Source organism: Antechinus flavipes, chromosome 1 (genome assembly GCF_016432865.1).
Source record: "Antechinus flavipes isolate AdamAnt ecotype Samford, QLD, Australia chromosome 1, AdamAnt_v2, whole genome shotgun sequence".
NCBI classification, from domain to species: Eukaryota; Metazoa; Chordata; class Mammalia; order Dasyuromorphia; family Dasyuridae; genus Antechinus; species Antechinus flavipes.
In genome coordinates, this window is record NC_067398.1 from 710,998,835 (window position 1) to 711,018,562 (window position 19,728).

Below are 19,728 nucleotides of genomic sequence, written 5' to 3' on the forward strand. Positions count from 1 at the left end.
GATCTCAGAACACAGAACCTAGAATGTTAGAACTGAAATGTATCTTAGAACAAAGACTATGGGTTGTTTAGAACAGAGGATTTAGAACAGAGGATGTCATAGTCCAAAAAAGTATCTTAGACTATGGAATATAAGAGTTGGAAGGGACCTCCAAATATAGAACCTAGAATGTTAGAACTGAAAAGTATCTTAGAATATAGACTATGGGATGTAAAAGTTGGAAGGGAATTTTGAATTTAGATGTCAGAAATGGATGGGACATTGGACCGAAGAATTTTCAAACTATAAAGGACCTAAGAACATAAATTAGAAGCAACCTAAAAACAATGAACAACAAACATAGAATGTTACATCTGGATGGGACCTTAGAACAGAGATTTCCAGACCTAGAAGAGAACATAGAACTGACCATGTTAGTTTAGAGATGTAAAGATCTTTAGAACATAGACTTTTGGATGGGAGGGACCTTTAAACCTAGAATGTCAAGGATGGAAAGCACCTCACATTAGAGCTAGGAAGGACCTGATGACATAAAATAGAAAGAATCTTAAAACATTCAACATAGAACATGGGAGCACAGAACAGGGAATATTAAAGATAGGAGGAACATCAGATCAGATAATATTAGGATTGAAAGAGGCCTAAAAATAGGGAAAGTCAGAGGTGGGAGCAACCTTAGAACAAGTGTTATCAGGGTTAGGAGAGGCCTTAGAACAGGGGATGTCAGGGCTGGAAGGAGCCTTAGAACAGGGAATGTCAGAGCTCACAAAGATCTTTATTGTTATGGTTCAGTCATTTTTCAGTCATGTCCAGCTGTCCATGACACCATTTGAGTTTTTCTTGGCAAAGATGTTGTAGTGGTTTGCCATTTCCTCCAGCTCATTATATAGGTGAGGAAACTGAGGCAACAGGGTAAAGTGACCTGCCCAGGATCACATGGTTAGTAAGTGTCTGAGGCTAGATTTGAACTCAGGAAGATGAGCCTTCCAGACCCCAGGTTCATCTCCACTGTGATAAGTTTTCTAATCCAAAGTAAAATTTTTTTTTTTGGAAGAGGAAACTGAGACCTACAGAAAAGCTTGCTGAAAGCAAGTGGTGACTGTGCCCTGCTCAGTCAGGGATGGTCTTGTTCTCACACACTATTTTTTAAAAAAATTTTTAATTTTATTTTTAAATAGTACTTTATTTTCCCAAATACATACAAAGATAATTTTCAATATTCGTCTTTGCAAAATCTTGGTTTCAGATTTTTCTCCCTCTCTTTCCCCTCCCCCCAAGACAGCAAGCAATATGATATATGTTAAACATATGCGATTCTTCTAAATAAAATTTCATATTTGATGTGTAGAAGAAAAATCAGATCAAAAGGGAAAAAATAAGAAAGGAAAAAAACCCAAGCAAATAAACATCAACAACCAAAAATGGTGACAGTACGGCAACCACAAGATTATACAAAGATTAATTCTGATGGACGTGGCTCTTTTCAACAAGGAGATGATTCAAACCAGTTTCAGTTGTTTAGTGATGAAGAGAGCCATCTGCTCCCAGAGAGAGGACTGTGGGAACTGAGTGTGGATCACAATGTAGCATTTTCACTCTTTTAGTTGTTTGCTTTCATTTTGTTTTCTTTCTCATTTTTTCTTTTTTAATCTGATTTTTCTTGTGCAGCACAATAATTGTGCAAATATGTATACATTTTTAACATGTTTAACATATAGTGGATTATTTGCCATTTGGGGGGAAGGGGAGAAATTTGGAACACAAGATTGTGCAAGGGTCAGTGTTGAAAAATTATCCATACATATGCTTTAAAAATAAAAAGCTTTAATTTAAAAAAGAAAAAAAAAGGTGAAAATACTATACTTTGATCCATATTCAGTCTTCATAGTTTTCTTACTCGATGCAGATGGTATTTTAGGTCCCAAATCTATTGGAATTACTTTAAATCATCTCAATGTTGAGAAGAGACAAGTCCATCGTAGCTGATCATCACATAATCTTCTTGTTACTGCGGATAATTTTCTTTTGATTCTGCTCATCATGAGTTCATCAGTTCAGGTAAATATTGCCAGGCTTTTCTGAAATCAGCCTGTTCATCATTTCTTAAGGAATATTCTGTTACATTCATTTACAATCATTTATTCAGCCATTCTCGACCTGTTGGGCATCCATTCAGTTTTCAATTTCTTACCACTACAAAAAAAGGCTGCTACAAACATTTTTGCACATGTGGGTCCTTTTCCCTCTTTTATTCTCTCTTTGGGATAAGATCTAGTAGAGACCCTGTTGGATCAAAAGGTATACACAATTTGATAACCCTTTGAGCATAGTTACAAATTGTCCTTAAGAATTATTGGATCAGTTCCTAACTCAACTCAACTTTTCCATTCTTTCTGATGTTTGCTTGTATTTTGTTTTCTTTCTCATTTGTCAGAATTTTTGTGTCCCAATTTTCTCACATCCCCTCCAACATTTATCATAATTTTTTTGTCATCTTAGCCAATCTGAGAGGTATGAAGTAGTACCTCATAGTTGTCTTTATTTGCATTTCTCTTATCAATAGTCCTTTAGAGCATTTTTTCATGACTAGAAATAGTTTTAATTTCTTCATCTGAAAGTCGTTTATTTATATCCTTTGATTATTTACCGATTGGGGAATGGCTTATATTTTTATAAATCTGAGCCAATTCTCTATCTATTTTAGAAATGAGGCCTTTATCAGAAACACTGATTGTAAAATTTGTTTCCCAGCTTTCTGCTTCTCTTCTAATGTTGGCTGTATTGATTTTGTTTGTGCAGAAACTTTTTAGTTTATTGAAATAAAAATTATCCATTTTGCATTTCATAATGTACTCTAGTTCTTTGGCCATAAATTCCTCCCCTGTTCACAGATCTGAGAGGTAGACTATCACTTGTTCTCCTAATTTGTTCATAGCATCACCCTTCATGTCTAACTCCTAAACCCATTTTGATCTTATCTTAGTATAGGTCACAGTGGTTCTCAAACTTTTATTTTCAGTATCTTTATCCTATTGAAAATGATTGAGGATCTCTCCAAAGCGTTTTTGTTTATCTGGATGATATTTATAGACATTTACCATATTGGAAATAAAAACTATTTTTGAATTTGTAGACCCTCTAAAAGGATTTCAGAGATCCCCAGGATTCTCTAGACCATACTTTGAGAACCACTGGTATAGGATGTTGCTCAATGCCTAATTTCCTCCATACCATTTTCTAGTTTTCCCAGCAATTTTTGCCATAGAGTGAGTTCTTATCCCAGGAACTGGAGTTCTTGGATTTATAAAATACTAGATTACTATAGTTAATTGACTATAGTGTGTCTTATGAAGCGAACCTATTCCACTGATCAACTATGCTATTTCTTGGCCAGTACCAAATGGTTTTGATAACTGCTGCTTTATAATATAGTGTTAGGTCTGGTACAGCTATGTCCTCACATACTATCAGGGGAGGGGCTGAGATTGAAGAGAGGAGGGGTTCAAGTCAGTGACCAAGCTGGGATTTAAACCAAGGTCCTCTGATTTGGATCCAAGCCTCCTCCTGTTGAGTCGTGCTGCTTCTCATGTGACCCTGAGGCATTAAAAGCCAAGAATGTGACCCACCTCAGGTCCTGGCAGTACCTGGCTAAGGCCCAGCTCCAGCTGAAATCTGATGATCCTGTGATCCAGAGTAACCAGGTATCAAGGTGGACAGAGCCCAAGAATCAGAAAATCGAGAGTTCAAATCTAGCCTGAGAAATTTACTAACCATTATGATGCTGGGAAAATCTCTCTTTCTTCAGTCCCTCATTTTAAAAAATGGAATAATAATGGCCCCTGCCTCTCCAGTTTGTTGTGTTGGATTAAATGAGTTATCTGTAAAGTTCTTCACAAACTTTAAGGTGATATATAAATAAATGGTAGCCGTTATTATAGGGCTATCCTATGAGAGATTCTCACAACCCACGCTGCTAAAAAGACAATTTTTCCTTTTGAGAGAGGAGTCTCCCTGCTCTTCTTAGGGAAGAGTCTCTCCTACAAGCATGAAATTCACTGTAAGAGCTTCAGCACATTAATGGTACCTGATAATAAGTAACAGTCCACACCCATAAGGCCCCATCTTGGTAAGGAAGCACAGACCATCCTGTTTCCTAAGATTCAGGGAAACCTGGAAGAATGAGGAGAATAAGGACGGAATCCCTTTTTCCCTGGATTTTCTTGGTCCCTTGTGGTAAAGGGAGGAGATGGGATGGCTGCTCCCTGTGGATGAGAGAGAAGGCCATATAAACCCTGAGCTCAAGCCAGAGACTGAGGTGGCCCACATTTGTATGGGGCTGTTTTTTCTCCTGATCCCCTTCTTTGTTTCTCAGCAAGGTCATTCCCATACATGTGCTGACTAGGACTTTTAGAAGCCAGACTTTCCCACCCTCCCACTCCTCCCCTCTGTTCAAGGGCTATAAGAACCCCAGACACAGCTTTGTCTGCTGGGCCAGCTCCCTGTATTTTCCCTGGGGCCCCAGCTCGGTAAGTGAAGGGTCTGTGGTTAGGGAGAGCGAGACCTAATAAGGCAGGGGGATGGACAAAATGACCTTCAAATTCCTTCCCGTTGGAAGATGCTGAGATTTTAATGTTTTCCTACACTAACATTTCATGATTCTGTGAAATTTAATAGTCTATGATTCTAAAGACTAACTTTGTGCCTGTCTGTGATGCTTAGATTTTATTCCAAGAATCCAAGACATTCTGTGTTCCAAGGTCCCTCCCAATTCTGACATTCTAGATTCCAAGGTTCCTGAAAGCTCTAACATTCTCTGTTCTAAGATCCCTCCCAGCTCTGACATTCCCTGTTCTAAGAGCCCTCCCAGCCCTGACATCCCCTGTTCTAAGTTCCTTCCCAGATCTAACATCCCCTGTTCTAAAGCTTCTTGCAGCTCTGACATTCTGTATTCCCAGGTTCCTTATAGCTCTAATATTCCTGCTTCTAAGAGCCCTTCCCACCCAATCCTAACATTGTTTATATTCTAATGTTCTAGCACTTATTTTAGCTCCAATATTCTATTTTCTACGATCCAAGTTATTGTGTAGAATTCTTTATCCTTGCAAGTCCTTCTTCCTTGTTTAAAGAGAGGAACCTTGGACTGAGAACTTCCCTGACAAAGGGCAAGGACAAATCCTCCTCTCCTTAGATAAATCCCCTTCTCATTGGACAAATCCTCCTCTTCTTGGACGAATCCCCCTCTTCTTGCTTTCTGGTTCCCTCTCCTCCTTCACCTATTTCCTTTCCTTTCAGCTGCTAGGAGAGAAGTCAAACATGTCTCAACAATGCACCAAATCATCTGGCCATTGGAAGGTAGGCACGAGGACCTCGGGGGACAGAGGGACCAAAGGGAGGCAGCTGTGCTCACTGGCACAAGTGACCACTGGGCTAACCATGAAGTGCTTCTGATGGCCCTCATTTATCCCTTTAAAATTTCTCACCCCACCCCAGACTCCATCTTTACCTGCATCAAGGCATCTTGATGGAAACAGAAGACCTGAACTAAGGAGACCCTTATTTGAACCCAGTCTGCTGCTCCCTCACTGTGACCTTGGAAATGTCACCTTCCCCTTTGTGCCTCTGTTTCTCTATTTTTAAAATGAGGAAGTTGAGCTAGGCCATCTCTAAGATCCTTTAATAAGTTCTGTAAGTCACTGGTTTAAGATTCTGCGGGGATAGGACCTTATAGTCTGGAGAAAAGTACCTCAGAAGTAGCAGGGGCTCTGAGGAAAGGAGAAGAGGAAGGGATAGAGAGATGGGAAAGAACAGCAGGTTTTTGACTTGCTGAAGGCTACATAGTAAGGCTGTGTCTGGGACTCAGATTTTCTGGCCCCCACGTCTTTTTCTCCTGGGTCCACAATGCTTTTCTCCATCAGAGGAGGAATGCTAAGTAGCACAGGAATCGACTATGATTCATAAAAGTCTTGGCAGGCTGGAAACATTGGGCCGAATACATTAGATGAAATTGAAAGGGGATCAATGCAAAGTTTCACCTTTGGGTTCAAAAAATCAACTTTCCAAGTTCAAGGTAGAGAGAGAGTCAGACAGTTAAGTTAAAAAAAAAAAAAGGTTTTGTGGTCTTCGTGCATAATGGAATCAGTGGTATGATATAGCTGGTGGTATGGGCAACTAGATAGGACAGTGGTTAAAGCTTTGGGCTTGTTGGGTCTTGACCCAACTTATCTTTTTGAGTTCAAATCTAGTCTCAGGTAAACTTAACAACTGTATGATCCCGGACAAGTCACTTATCCCTGTGTGCCTCAATTTCCTCATTCGTGAAATAAGCTGGAGAAGGAAATGGCAAATCACCATGACATCTTTACCAACAAAACCCAAAATGAGGTAAAGAAAAATCAGATAAACTGAAAAATGATTGAAAAAACAAATAATACAGCAGCTTTAATAGCTACTAAGAAGTAGAATATTTAGGATTAGGAAGGTGATATTTCCTTTGTGCTCTATCCTTTTAGTCAGCATTGAGCTGACTATGGGCCAGTTCCCATGCTAGATCTTGGCCAGACTACATCTGGACTATTGTAGTAGCTCTGGGGACCTCATTTTAGGAAGAACATTGAGAGAATGTCCGGAGGACAGTAGTCTAGAGATTGTGGTGGAGTGAATGGTGTGCTGGACAGCCTCTGGACTGAAGTCACTATTCTTCCATTTATTTGTCTGCTAAAATGAGAGTCTTGGGTTTGATGGCTCCTGGGATCTTTTCTGCCTCTGAAAAGATGATCTCATTATTTTCCCACAAATCAAATGGTGAAGGAACGGCCTTTAGCCTATATGAGGACTGGTTAAAAGAGTGGGAATATTTAGCTTTTGTGTGTGTGTGAATGTGTGTGTGTGTGTGTGTGTGTTAGTAGAGTAGGGTAGATTGAATATACTATCTTCAATTATTCCAAGGGCTATCACCTAAAACAGAGATTAAATTTGTATTTGGTAGGGTTGGTAGGGCAACTAGGAGGCGCAGTGGATAGAGCACAAGGCCTGGAGTTCAAATCTGACCTCAGACACTTATTAGCTATGTGACCCTGGACAAGTCACTTAACTCCAATTCCCTTCCTCTTTTCCCCTTTCCCCCCAAAATAGAGATTTATGTTTGGCCTCCTGGCCCAGAACAGAAAAAAAATCACAAAGAGAAAAAAAAAAATCTAGATTTGGCCGTAGGAGAAAATCTGGGCTGGCCCAGTGTGAAATGTAGTGAGCTCTTCACTGGAGGTCTTTACACAGGAAGCAGATGCTCCACATTGGGTTGCTGTGGCGGACCTTCTTTGGGGCTAAGAGCGGACTATAAGGCCTTTGGGGTCCCTTCCAATCTTTGTAAAATTTAAACAGTTGGGCTTTGCCCGCCGGGCCCTCGGGATTCCTTACCCAAGCTTTCGTCCCTCCATGAATTGTCTGAAATTTGCCCCTGGAAGCTGGATCTAAAATGAAGTCCGCGCCAGATGTGCTGTTTGCTGGAGGCTGGGGGGGCAGAGGGCGGTTCGGGCAATGCCGGGTCGTCCTCACCGTCCTGCTCTTTGACCCAGATCGTGGTATGGGACCAGGAGGGCTTCCAGGGCCGTCGGCATGAGTTCACGGCGGAATGCCCCAGTGTTCTGGAGGTTGGCTTCGAGACGGTCAGATCCATCAAAGTCCAGAGCGGAGCGTGAGTTTGCTGTGTGGGGTGGGAAGGATCCTCTGGGCAAACAGGAAAAAAATCTCTCCTCCCTGGGATCTAGGCCCCCAGGAATCCAAGGGTCCGATAACATGGCCTTTTGGGTTCCCTTTTTTGCACCTGACGTTGGACCTCTTGTAGAATTCTGAGCACTTTATTGAGCTTTCCTGTTTAATAATAGGCATTTAATATTATATTAAATATTGATATTTAATCATCCATGGCAGAGGGCAACCCATCTCCCTTCCCAAAGTCCTCTGCTCTCCTTTAGCCTCAGAGGAAAACTTGAACTGATTCACACTAAAGTGGGACTGACTCTATGTGTTGCTTAGAAAAGGCCCCATGGAGGGGATAGGGCTTAATCCGAAGTCACGAGGGATCTGGAAGTATTTCATAAGCGTGAGGGGATGAGAGGATTTTGGCTAAAGGACCATCCCAGGCTGCTCAGATCAGGCCAGAAGGCAGCCATCGACCCCACCCAAGCTTGGATACACAGCATTTTTTGTGAACGTGGACTCGAGCCCAGAACCATTTACACTTTCCCGGTCTCTCATGTGTTACTCGAGCCCTGGGGATGGGAGCACATTTGACATCAGACTAATGAAAACACTATGGGGTTTAGAGCAGGATGAGCCAAATCAAGTTTGCCTGGAGATTCTATTTCCATGATTCCTTTCTGCACAGGATAGGAGGTGGGGAGTAAGATGCAAAAAGAGAGAAAATAGAGGGGGAGCTAGAGTATACAGGGCTCTGAATGTCAAACCAGTTTGTATTAGATCCCGGAGACCACCAGGAGACTGCTGGGGAACAGGGCGGGGAAGAGTCCGACCTGCAGTGGGGGAAACCCCAGGGGGAGCTGGTAGGGAGAAGGGAGAGCCCCCCATCAGTTGGCCTCCCCCCTCTCCCCATCTGCAGGTGGGTGGGCTTTGAACACGCTGGCTTCCAGGGACAGCAATTCGTCCTGGAGCGCGGGGAGTACCCCAGCTGGGAAGCCTGGAGCGGCAATGTAGCCTACCACGTGGAGAGGCTGACCTCCTTCCGTCCCGTGGCCAGTGCGGTGAGTGGCTCTGCTCAAGTCAATCCCACAAGCAAACATTGGGCCAGGTGGCCACTGAGGGGCCTCCCAGGGCCAGAGCTGGGCTTTGGGGATGCTGCCTTGGCCTGGTACCCGCCGAGGCCCTGTGGGTATAAAGAAAGACAAACAGGCCCTGCCCTCAAGGAGCTTACACTCCTCTGAAGGAAAATAGTGGGTCTGCCCCCAGCCAAAGGAGCCCGCCATACACGCAAAGTGCGTACGCACGGTTATTGGGGGTCAGAGGGCGAGTCAGCAGCCGGAGCCGGGCTCTCGGCCTCCTTGGCGTCTGAAGGCTACGGACCCCGCTCGGATGAGTGTTTTTAAATGCATAGAATAAAGTTCATAGGAAAACATATATATACAACATATACACATATATTTGTGCACATAAATGGATATATTATATATCTGGCACATACATAAGCACTAAGACTTTGGGTCTCCATCATATATGTCATACATGAGACTCAAAAATAGATATGTATATAGACATGCCCATTTATACATGTAACCTATATATACATATACATAAAAGTGAGCATGTACATACAGAAATGTATTGGTATATTACATGTCTGTGTATATATATACATACACACAACTATGCTAAGATTTTCGGGACTCTCATAAATGGGACTCAGAAATATAGATAATCTCATCTACGTTAGATTAATGATATAATGATCATATTAATTGTTACTTTATTAAATTATACAACATCATATGTTATTAATACACAAATTATTTATTAATGTATTACTTTTTGATTATATATTATAGAATATATAGAATATACTAATATTTATTTCTAGATTGTATAAATATCATGTTACTATATTAATATTATAGATCATAATGTTATATTGATGTTAATGTTACCCATTTTTCTTTCTTTCTTTTTTCTTTCTTTCCTTCTTTCTTTCTTCCTTCCTTCCTTCCTCCCTTCCTTCTTCTCTCCCTCCCTCTCTCCCTCCCTCCCTCTCTTTCTCTCTTTCTTTCTTTCTTGCTTTCTTGCTTGCTTTCTTGCTTTCTTTCTTTCTTCCTTTCTTTTTTCCTTTCTTTCTTTCCAATTGGGGTTAAGTGACTTGCCTAGGGTCACACAGCTAAGAAGTATTAAGTACCTTACATTTGGACTCAGGTCCTCCTGACTTCAGAACTGGTGTCTAACCACTGCGCCATTTAGCTGCCCTTACCCAGAAAGTTTTGATGTAGTTGGAGGATATGAACTGAACCTTGAGTGGCCTAATAATGATAATAATTTGAGTATTGATACTATAATTAATAAATACCACTTCACAGATGTTCTTAGTTTACAAAGCTATTAAAATTTCTCAAAATATAGCGAGTTCCCTATTGGTGGCAGTTTCCAAGCAGAGACTAGGTATCTGTTTGTCAGAGGTGTTGAAGAAGCTTTATTCTATTTTAGGCCCAAGTTGGACTAGACTATCCTGTCCCTTCTAAGTCAGTGATTCTGTGATTTGGAAAAAAAAAAAAATAAGTGTAAGGAGTAATGCAATCTAATTGATTATTGGGGCAGGTGGAGAGCGGGGTGGGGTGGCAAATATATAAAGAAAAGACAACCCTAGAGCATCCATACTAGAGATTGTAAAGGAGAAATGTTGCTGTGGAAAGCTCAATGAGCTAGTATTTATTAAGTACCTACTATGTGCCAGGCACTGTACTAAGTACTATAAATACAAAGATAAAAACAAACAGCCACTTCTCTCAAGCAGTTTATATTCTAAGGTCTCATAGGCTTAGATATAGGGAATGACGTTCTAATAATTCGAGCGGCCCATCAGTGGAACAGACTTCCTTGAGAAGGAGGGACTTCCTCCTTCCTAGGGCTCCCCCAGGAGAGACCACCTGCCTCCTTACTGGAGAAGTTAAGGTAGGGATTGCCACTGAAGTACAAACTGCCCCGGATGAGGGCCCTTCCCAACTCCGAGAGCCTCTGGATTTCGTTCTGTGTTTCCCTTAGAACCACCGAGACTCCAGAATGACCATCTTTGAGCAGGAAAACTTTCTGGGCAGGAAGGGAGAGCTGAGTGATGACTACCCCTCCCTGCAAGCCATGGGCTGGGACAACAACGAAGTGGGCTCCTTCCGAGTCCATTGTGGGGCGTAAGTAGCTCTAAGAGCCTGATTTCCTCCAGGGAGGGAGGACGGGGCAGAGAGGCCATTTGGACAGGAAGCAAGGAGACAGAGGGAAGAGCCTGATACTATCGGAGCTTGCCTTTATATATTAAGGTTTCCCAAGTGGTTTACATACATTATCTCATTTAATTCTTACATACAAACTTATCTTTATCCCTTCTCTTCATCTACTCAAAAGGATCATAGCACTTAGAACTGGGAGGGTCTTTAGATATTTATTTTATTTTATCTATGAGACAATTAGGGCCCAGATAAGGTAAGTGACTACGGGAGGTCACACAGAGAAGAAAGGATGTTGGGGAATCAAAATGAAAACTTCTAATTCCAGTCTTCTTATCTATTATAATGAACTCCTGGCCGTCAGGAAGGGAGCAATAGTTGACAATTTCCCCACTCTCCAACCAGTTTCTTTGTCATGGCCCTTTTTCTTTGGGAATTACTTATTCAAAAGGGAAGCCTGTTCTCAACTCAGAACCTGCGGCCTCCCGGCCTAATTTCTGGCCCGTGATCTCTGGGAGAGCATCCGATCCTGCCTCCTTGGGGCCAAAGGAAAGACCCCTCCCTCCTCAATTTCTGTTTGCTTTCCAGCTGGGTTTGTTCCCAGTTCCCAGGTTACCGGGGCTACCAGTACGTTCTGGAATGCGATCACCACTCGGGAGACTACAAACATTTTCGGGAGTGGGGGTCCCACGCTCAAACCTTCCAGATTCAGTCTATCCGCAGAATCCAGCAGTGAGAGCCTCCGCTCCCCTGTGGAACATCTGGCCCAGGCCTCCGAGAATAAATGTTTGTTCAACCTCATCCCTTTGTTTATTCATTCAACTCTTTCCATGTTGTGCCCACATCCTCCCTGCCACTTCAATTCAGTTCCATTTTCTAAGCCCTCATCAAGGGCCTACTGTGTGTCATCTTAAATACAACATGACCAAAATGGAAGTCGCGTGCCTACTGTGTGTCATCTTAAATACAACATGACCAGAATGTACAATATACTGTGTATCACCTTAAACTTAACATTACCAAAACAGAACTTCTATCTGTTGACCCCTTATTTTTCCTGAACTTCCTTATGATTTATCAGGGGAACCCCTATTCTCCCAATCATCCCGGCTTTCCACCTGAGTGACATTCATAAGGAATACATTTACAGGCTTTTGTTCTAGAGACTCTAGACACATAGACCCAGAAGACTCGGTCTCTTCGCTTTAAAAGGACACAGCCCCTTCTTGGGATGGGAGTTCGTGGGTCACAAACACAGTCGCCACATCCTTCTTCCTCCCATCCCATAGAAGCAAAGCTCATTTGCAGTCTGGCAAACACGAACTGAGGATCATCGAAAGTTGGACTTGTAGCAGCTGTTTTGATCATTAGCAGTAATGGGGTTGCGGAGTCTTTCAGCGGCTTCCCTTGTGACTGCTTATAAGTCTCCATTAGCAGTGAGATGAGCTTCAATTGGAACATGAGCTTGGACAGACTTCAGGAGACGGCGGAGGAGGAAAAAAGGATCTGACATGCTCTGGGCCACGAGGTCAAAAAGAGTTAGACGGGACTGAACAATAACAAACTTCAATTCGTCCTGAAAATATTATATACCGTAGGAGTAGGAAAAGGACATCATTATAGCCATTAGTCATTTGGATAGAATTAACTTGTACGATAACAAAGGAAAAATGTAGCTGATGATTATATACCATTTAGGATTTGCAAAACACTTGATTCTCCCAATATTCTTGTAAAGTAGTGGCTGTCCTTACTCACTGGGAAGGGAAGAGCATTTATATAGCACCTACTATGTGCCAGGCATTGTGCTGAGCACTTGTAAACAAATATTTTTTTAATCACATTTCACAGATAGGTAAACTGAGGCTGGGAACAATTAAGTGACTTACTCAAGGTCATAAAGCTATGGGATTTGAATTCCGATCTTCCTAACTCCAGACCAAATACTTCATTCACTTTTCCACCTTGGTGTTCATCTTATAAGACATTTATAAACCTGTTCATTGTAAGGTAGTTTCATTCATATTTGATTCTTGATGGCCCCATTGTGGTTCCCAGTTATCCTTCCTAGCTGTGTGACTTTGGGCAAGTCATTTGACCATATTTGCCTCAGTTTCCTTATTTGTATAATGAGCTGCAGAAGGAAATGGCAAAGTACTTCAGTATCTTTGTTAAGAAACTCCCAAGTGGGACCTTGAAGAGTCGGATGTTGTTGAACAGCCACATAGTTCAGAGAAGGCTACTGGGATCTGGCAAGCCAAACTCTTGAAATAAAGTAGAGCCTTTCCTCCTCCCTCATCCCTTCCTTCCTCTGCCACATTTGTTTTTCTTTTCAAAGTAGAAGAGTTAAGAGACCACTTAGTAGCTCTGTAGTTCTTAAACATTAGGTGAGATTAGCTTTAAACTTTACCCTTGAAAATTGGCCACTTTTCAATCTTTGCTTTTGGTATTACTGGAAGAGAAACTTTTAAACTGGTTTCAGTTGTAGTTAAGGACTTAGAATATCTTTATTGAACAATTAATACAAACAAATACAAAAAGCAAACATTTCTGTCATCAGCAATGTTCATTCCCGCAACCAAAAATCCAGAGTGCACTCTTAGTTTAGATTAAACAAGGACCTCTTTAAAAATAAACTTTAGACAAATTTTGAATTTGCATGTTTCATTTCTCGAATGGCTGAAATAGAAACATGGCTTTTTCAGGGACAGAAACATTTTTATTCGCTCTGTTCCCTGGTTTGAAGTTGAATTTCCCCCAATTTGGATTTTTGGTGCATCATGGGAGATCTCTTTTCAAAGCTCACTGACTGACAAATGAATTATCAATCCAGTTTTATCCCTCTCACAGTGAATCTGTTCTTTTTTTTTTTTCCCTTTTTTGCAGGGGGCAAAGCACAGAGCCATCGATTCATTGTTGAGGTTCCTCTGATTTTTTTTTTTAATTTCATTAAAAAGGGGCAGCTAGGTGGTGCAATGGATAGAGCACCAGCTCAGAGTCAGGAGGATTTGAGTTCAACTGGCCTCAGACACTTAACACTTCCTAGCTGTGTTACCCTGGGCAAGTCACTTAACCCCAAATGCCTCAGCAAAAAAAAAAGTAAATTTAATTATTTCTGAGTTACATGTAGAAATGCTTTTATAATCATTTTTTTCATTAATTCCAAATTTCCCCTCTCCCTTCTACTTTCTCTCCTTCTTGAGAAGACAAGCAATTGATATGAATGATACATATGCAAAACATACTTTCATATTAGCCATCTAGCAAAAGAAAACACAAACAAAAGAAAACAATAAAAATAAAGAGAGTAAAAATATTGCATCAATCTGCATTCAGAGTCCATCTATTTCTCTTTGGGAGGTGGAGAATATGAGTCCTTTGAAATGGTCTGGATCAGAGTAACTAAGTCTTTAGATGATCAGTTGATCATTCCAATATTGCTGTTATTATGTAAAATGATATTCTGGTTCTTCTGCTCACTTCACTTTGCATGAGTTCATTTAAGTCTTCCTAGGTTTTTCTGAAACCATCCTGCTTTTCATTTTTAGAAACATAATATATATTGCATTACTTGCTGGCTGGGGAAGAGGTGGGGGAGAAGGGAAAGAAAAATTCAGAACACTAAGCTTTGCAGGGGTGAGTGTTGAAAGCTATCTTTGCATGGATTTTGAAAATAAAAAGCTATTATTAAAAAACACAATAGTATTCATCCATCATAATCATATACTACAACTTGTTTAGCCATTCTCCAACTGATAGGTATCCTCTCAATTTCTTTGGCACCACAAAAAGAACTACTATAAATAAATAAATAGTTTTTACAAATAGGCCCTTTTTTACTTTTTTTTTTTTTTTGGATCTCTTTGAGATATAGACCCAGGAGTGATATATAATGTATATATATATGTGTATGTGTGTGTGTGTGTATATATATATATATATGAATAGGTAAATATGATTTCAGTTTCAGGAAGCCACGTCCTTGGGCTTCTATTCCACTCCTGACTTTGTCATTTGCTCCCTGTGAGCTTGGACAAGCCATCATCTTTTAGGGTCTCAGTTTCCCCATCTGTAAAATGAAGGGGTATGGACATCCTCTTTGGAGACTCATCTTTCTCTAAACCTTTGAGCCTGTGCGTTCATAAACTATCTTATTGAAAGAAAACCAGACACAGGAAAAGAGGTCTCTTTTCTATCGCAATGAAAATGGTGTCGTCTAGCTCTAGGTTTCATTTTCCTGAAACTGAAATTGATTGAGCATAAGGGATGGTGAGGAGCCTTATAAGTGTGTGTGTGTGTGTGTGTGTGTGTGTGTGTGTGAGAGAGAGAGAGAGAGAGAGAGAGAGAGACAGACAGACAGAGACAGACAGAGAGACAGACAGAGAGAGAGAGACAGACAGACAGAGAGAAAGACAGACAGAGAGACAGACAGAGAGAGAGAGGGAGAGAGAGAGAGAGAGAGAGAGAGAGAGAGAGAGATCCAGATAAAATACTGACTGACTTTTGCAATTAGAAAGGCAGAACAGGCACTATTATCCCCATTTTAATAGAGAATATTCTAAGGCAGTGAGTGGTTCTGAAACTTTTGTTCTCACTATCTTTACACTATTAAAAAATATTGAGAATCTGTCTAAAGAGTTTTTGTTTATGTCAGTTATAGTTGTAAATATTTACCACATTAGAAATAGAAACAAATTTTGAATTTGTAGAATTCTCTGAAAGGGTTTTAAAAACTCCCAGCATTCTCTGGAGCATACTTTGAGCACCACTGTTCTAAGGCTTCAGAAAGGGAAGATTTAAGAATCTCACAGGAATATGTGACTAACACAGAGATGGAGCTAAACTTCAGGCCAAGGGCTTTTTCTCTTCTACCATTCTGGGCTGGATAAAACCTCAACGGTCACTTAGTCCAACCTCATTTTGCAGGTGAGGAAACTGAGGACAGAAAATGACTTGTCATACAGGTAATAAGGTCATAGGAACACAGAAATAGAGCTGGGATGCCATTTAATCCAAACCTCTCACTTTCCAGATAAGGAACTGAGGCTCAGAGGTAACATAGTATGGATTTAGAGGCAGAAGCCCTAGGTTCTAACCTCCCCTCTATCACATATTACTTGTGTGACTTTGGCCAAGTCACTTCCTCAGTTTCCTCATTGAGACTGATGGCCTTTAAGATTCCTTCTAACTCCCAATCTATAATCTTAAATGACTTAAGAAAGAAGGGGAAAGACATTCTAAACACTGGCCAGTATAAATGGCTGGGGTTGGGAGATAGGGTACGTTACGTGACTCACATGATCAGTCAATTTGATTGCTTACTTAAAGTCCCTTTCTTTGTTGAATGCAGTGAGTTCCCCTTAGATATAGCTCTCTGCTGGGCTCTGAGGGGCCCTTGCTTGGTGTGTCTGGGATGTCACACCTATGGATGTGGGATGAGTGGGAAAATTGGGAACTGAACCCAGGTCCTCCGACTCCTATATGTGAAGGAGATCGCCAGCTCCCTCAATCCTTCCCGTCTCCAATTACTTCTGACAAGCAGCACTCTCCAGCTCACAAAGATTCCCCCTACTCTTTCTTCTTTCATCACTTGGAATGAGCTGGGTTCATTTTTCATCATGGTTCATCGGCCTTTTAATACAATCCCCAGAAGGCATTCATTAGTGTCATGATCTCTTTCCAAGCCTGTACAGGAAATGGGATGGGTGTGGAGGAAGGAATAGAAGGACTTTTTTCTCTCTTGAATTAGAATCCCCCCTCCCACCAAACCCTTCCTTCCTCTGCTTCTGAACTTCTGGGGCTGGGAGGGTCTTCCAGGTGCAACTCACTATATGCAATCAAAGATCTCTGGAGAGGATGTTTATGGGCCACTTTTCACTGGATCTTAGAACCATAGAGGCGAAGAAGAGTCTGGCAATCATTTGTTCAATGCTATCATTTGACAGAAGAGGCATCTGAAAGCCTGGGAGATTTCTGCCTAATGTCACACAGATTGTAAGCAGCCAATCCCAGTTTCAAATTCAGCACTTGAGAATCAGTCCATTGAAAGCATCTATTCAACATTTACTGTGCACCAGGTGAGCAGTGAATAGAACACTGGGCATGAAATCGCGAAGACTAAGTTCAAATTTCACCTTGTGCTTCCTGGCTGTGGGATTCTGGGCAAGTCACTTCACTCTGTTTGCCTCAATTTCCTCATCTGTCCAATGAGCTGGAAAAGAAAATGACAAACGAGTCCAACATCTCTGTGAAGAAAACCCTAAATGGGATCCCAAAGATTTGGACTTGACTGGACAATGATAAAATGATGGCAGAATGATGCCCCAAAACTGTGAAGGAGACTTCCACAAGGAGTGGTGGCTAAATGGTGTAGAGAGGTTAAGAAGAATGAATTCTGGGATAGCTGGTAATGGTGGATAGAGTACCAGCTCTGGAGTCAGGAGGACTTGAGTTCAAATCCAGTCTTAGATACCTGACACTTACTAGTCATGTGACCCTGGGAAGTCAATTAACCCTGAATGCCTTGACCAAAAAAAAAAAAAAAAAAAAAAAGTAAATGCTGTATCTTTTCCAAGTGGAAGGCAGTACGTAAATGAGGTGGCGGTGACCAGGAGGGAGGATTTTGGTCTTAGAATATAGGAAAAATTAATGGAATCATGAGATAGTAGCTTGATATCCCTTTTCTAATAGCAGAAATTTGATTATGATTTCAGGTTGGGAAGGAGGAGGCTGGTCAGTCAGCCAATAAATAAATATTTATTAAGCCTCACCTACTTCATAATGTGCTAATTACTGTACTAACTTCTGGGGAGGAAAAGAAAGGCAAGAGCTGCCCATCCTCTCAAGGAGCTCCCTCTGATAGGAGAGACAACAGGCAACCAACTCTGTATAGACAAATACATTTGAAATAATGGGAGAAAGGAGAAATAATGAGAGAAAAGGAGAATCAAGAGAGAAACATGAAAAGCTTCCTGTGGGAGCTTTTCTGAGCTTTTTCTTTTCTTTTCTTTTGAAGGAAGTCACAGAATCCTGGAGGCAGAAGAGAGGATAGAGAGCGTGTTTGGCAGGGGGCACAGCCAGAGCAAATACCTAGAGCAGGGAGAGGGAATGTTATATAACAAATAATAAGAAGAAGGGAAAGGGGGAAAATATTTATTCAGCACCTACAATGTGCCTGGCACAGTGTTCAGTATGCTTTATAACTGTTTTTCCTTTGATCCTCACAACAGCCCTAAAAGTAGGGGCTGTTTTTGTCTTACAGGGGAAGAAACTGAGGCAGACAGAGGTTAAGTGTCCGAGTCTGGATTTGAATGCAGATCTTCTTGACTCCAGGCCTGGACCTCTCTCCCTCTCTGTGTTACCTAAATGCCAAGGACTGGAATGCAAAGTTTAGGGGAGCTACAATGTAGGAAAAGCCTGGCAAAGTGGGAAGAAGTAGTGTTTCACAGGCTTTGAATATCATTCAGAGAATTTGGGAGCCACTGGAGTTTATTGACTGTGTGTGTGTGTGTGTGTGTGTGTGTGTGTATGTGTGTGTGTGAGAGAGAGAGAGAGAGAGAGAGAGAGAGAGAGAGAGAGAGAGAGAGAGAGAGAGAGAGAGAGAGAGAGATGGAAAGACACAGAGAGATAGACAGAGACAAACAGAGGGAAAGAGAGACAGAGACAGACAGATGGGGGAGATGGGAGGAGGTAGAGAGGGAAAGAAGGAAGAAAAGGAAGAGAAGCAGATAGACAGAGACACACAGAGAGATTCAGACAGACAGAGAGAAGAAGAAGAAGAAGAAGAAGAACAAGAACAAGAAGAACAAGAAGAAGATGGAAGAGAAGGAGGAGGAGAAAGAGGAAGAGGAGGAGGAGGAGGAGGAAAAGGAGGAGGAGGGAAAGGAGAGAGAGATACAGAGAGAGACAAAGAGTCCAGAGACAGAGAGGAAGAAGGAAAGGGATATGTAAAGGGCTGAATCTCTGAGCAGATGCACTTGGATAACGGAACACTTAAGGCTAATTACCAATTGGACAATACTCTATTAGCATTTGCTTGGAAAATGGCCCACCCCACCATTTTGTGCTGGCTCGATCTGTTGGCCTATAGAGAGATCTGGAGGAGGGATAAGAGGGTGGAGTAGGATGAGCGAGGTGACTGGGTGGCATGGTAGAAGAAAGAGGAGATTTCTGTGTCCACCAGCTCTCCTCTTCCCTTGAATAAAGAATAAAAATCAAGGACTTTTGCTTTTCCTGACTCGGGCTGATTTTAAACACGGTCATCACATTGATAGTGAGAGAAACATAGAGAGAAATATTCAGAGACAGAGACAGAGAGAAATTCAGAGACAGACGCACACACAGAGACACAGAGAGACAGAGAAAGAGAGTGACAATGTCAGACCTATGTTTAAGGGGGATCATTTAAGCAGATGAGTTGGGAATGGATTGGTGTCCAGAGTGCCAAGGAGACCAACTAGTAATGTCTTGCTCTAATTTGTCATGAGGAGTCTAGGGCTTATACCCGGGTTGTGGCAATATCAGAAGGGGGAAGGGGGCCCTTGCAATGATGAAATGGACAGGTCTTGGCAGTGTTTTGGATGAGAGGGGGCCGTGAGAGTTACTTGAGTTGAGGATGACGCTGAGTTGTGAGCCTGAAGGGCTGGGAGGATGCTGATTCCTTCAACAGTAATAGGAAAGTTAGAAGGGTGTTTGTAGGTGGATGTTTGGGGTAAAAGACAATGAATTCACTTTTGGACATGTTGACTTTGAGATGGCTGCAAGCATCCGTTCCAGATGTCCAATAAGAATTAGGAGA

The 19,728-nt window shown here is 41.6% G+C and overlaps 1 protein-coding gene across 1 annotated transcript; it reads left to right on the forward strand.

The window, feature by feature from the left end:
* The first annotated feature begins 5,313 nt into the window (after positions 1 to 5,313).
* CRYBA4 (crystallin beta A4) lies at positions 5,314 to 11,934 on the forward strand. Its single transcript, XM_051970050.1, has 5 exons — positions 5,314 to 5,352; positions 7,572 to 7,690; positions 8,615 to 8,756; positions 10,756 to 10,898; positions 11,520 to 11,934. The coding sequence occupies exons 1-5, from the start codon at positions 5,314 to 5,316 to the stop codon at positions 11,665 to 11,667; spliced, it is 591 nt and encodes a 196-aa protein (XP_051826010.1). The 3' UTR covers positions 11,668 to 11,934.
* The last annotated feature ends 7,794 nt before the right edge of the window (positions 11,935 to 19,728 follow it).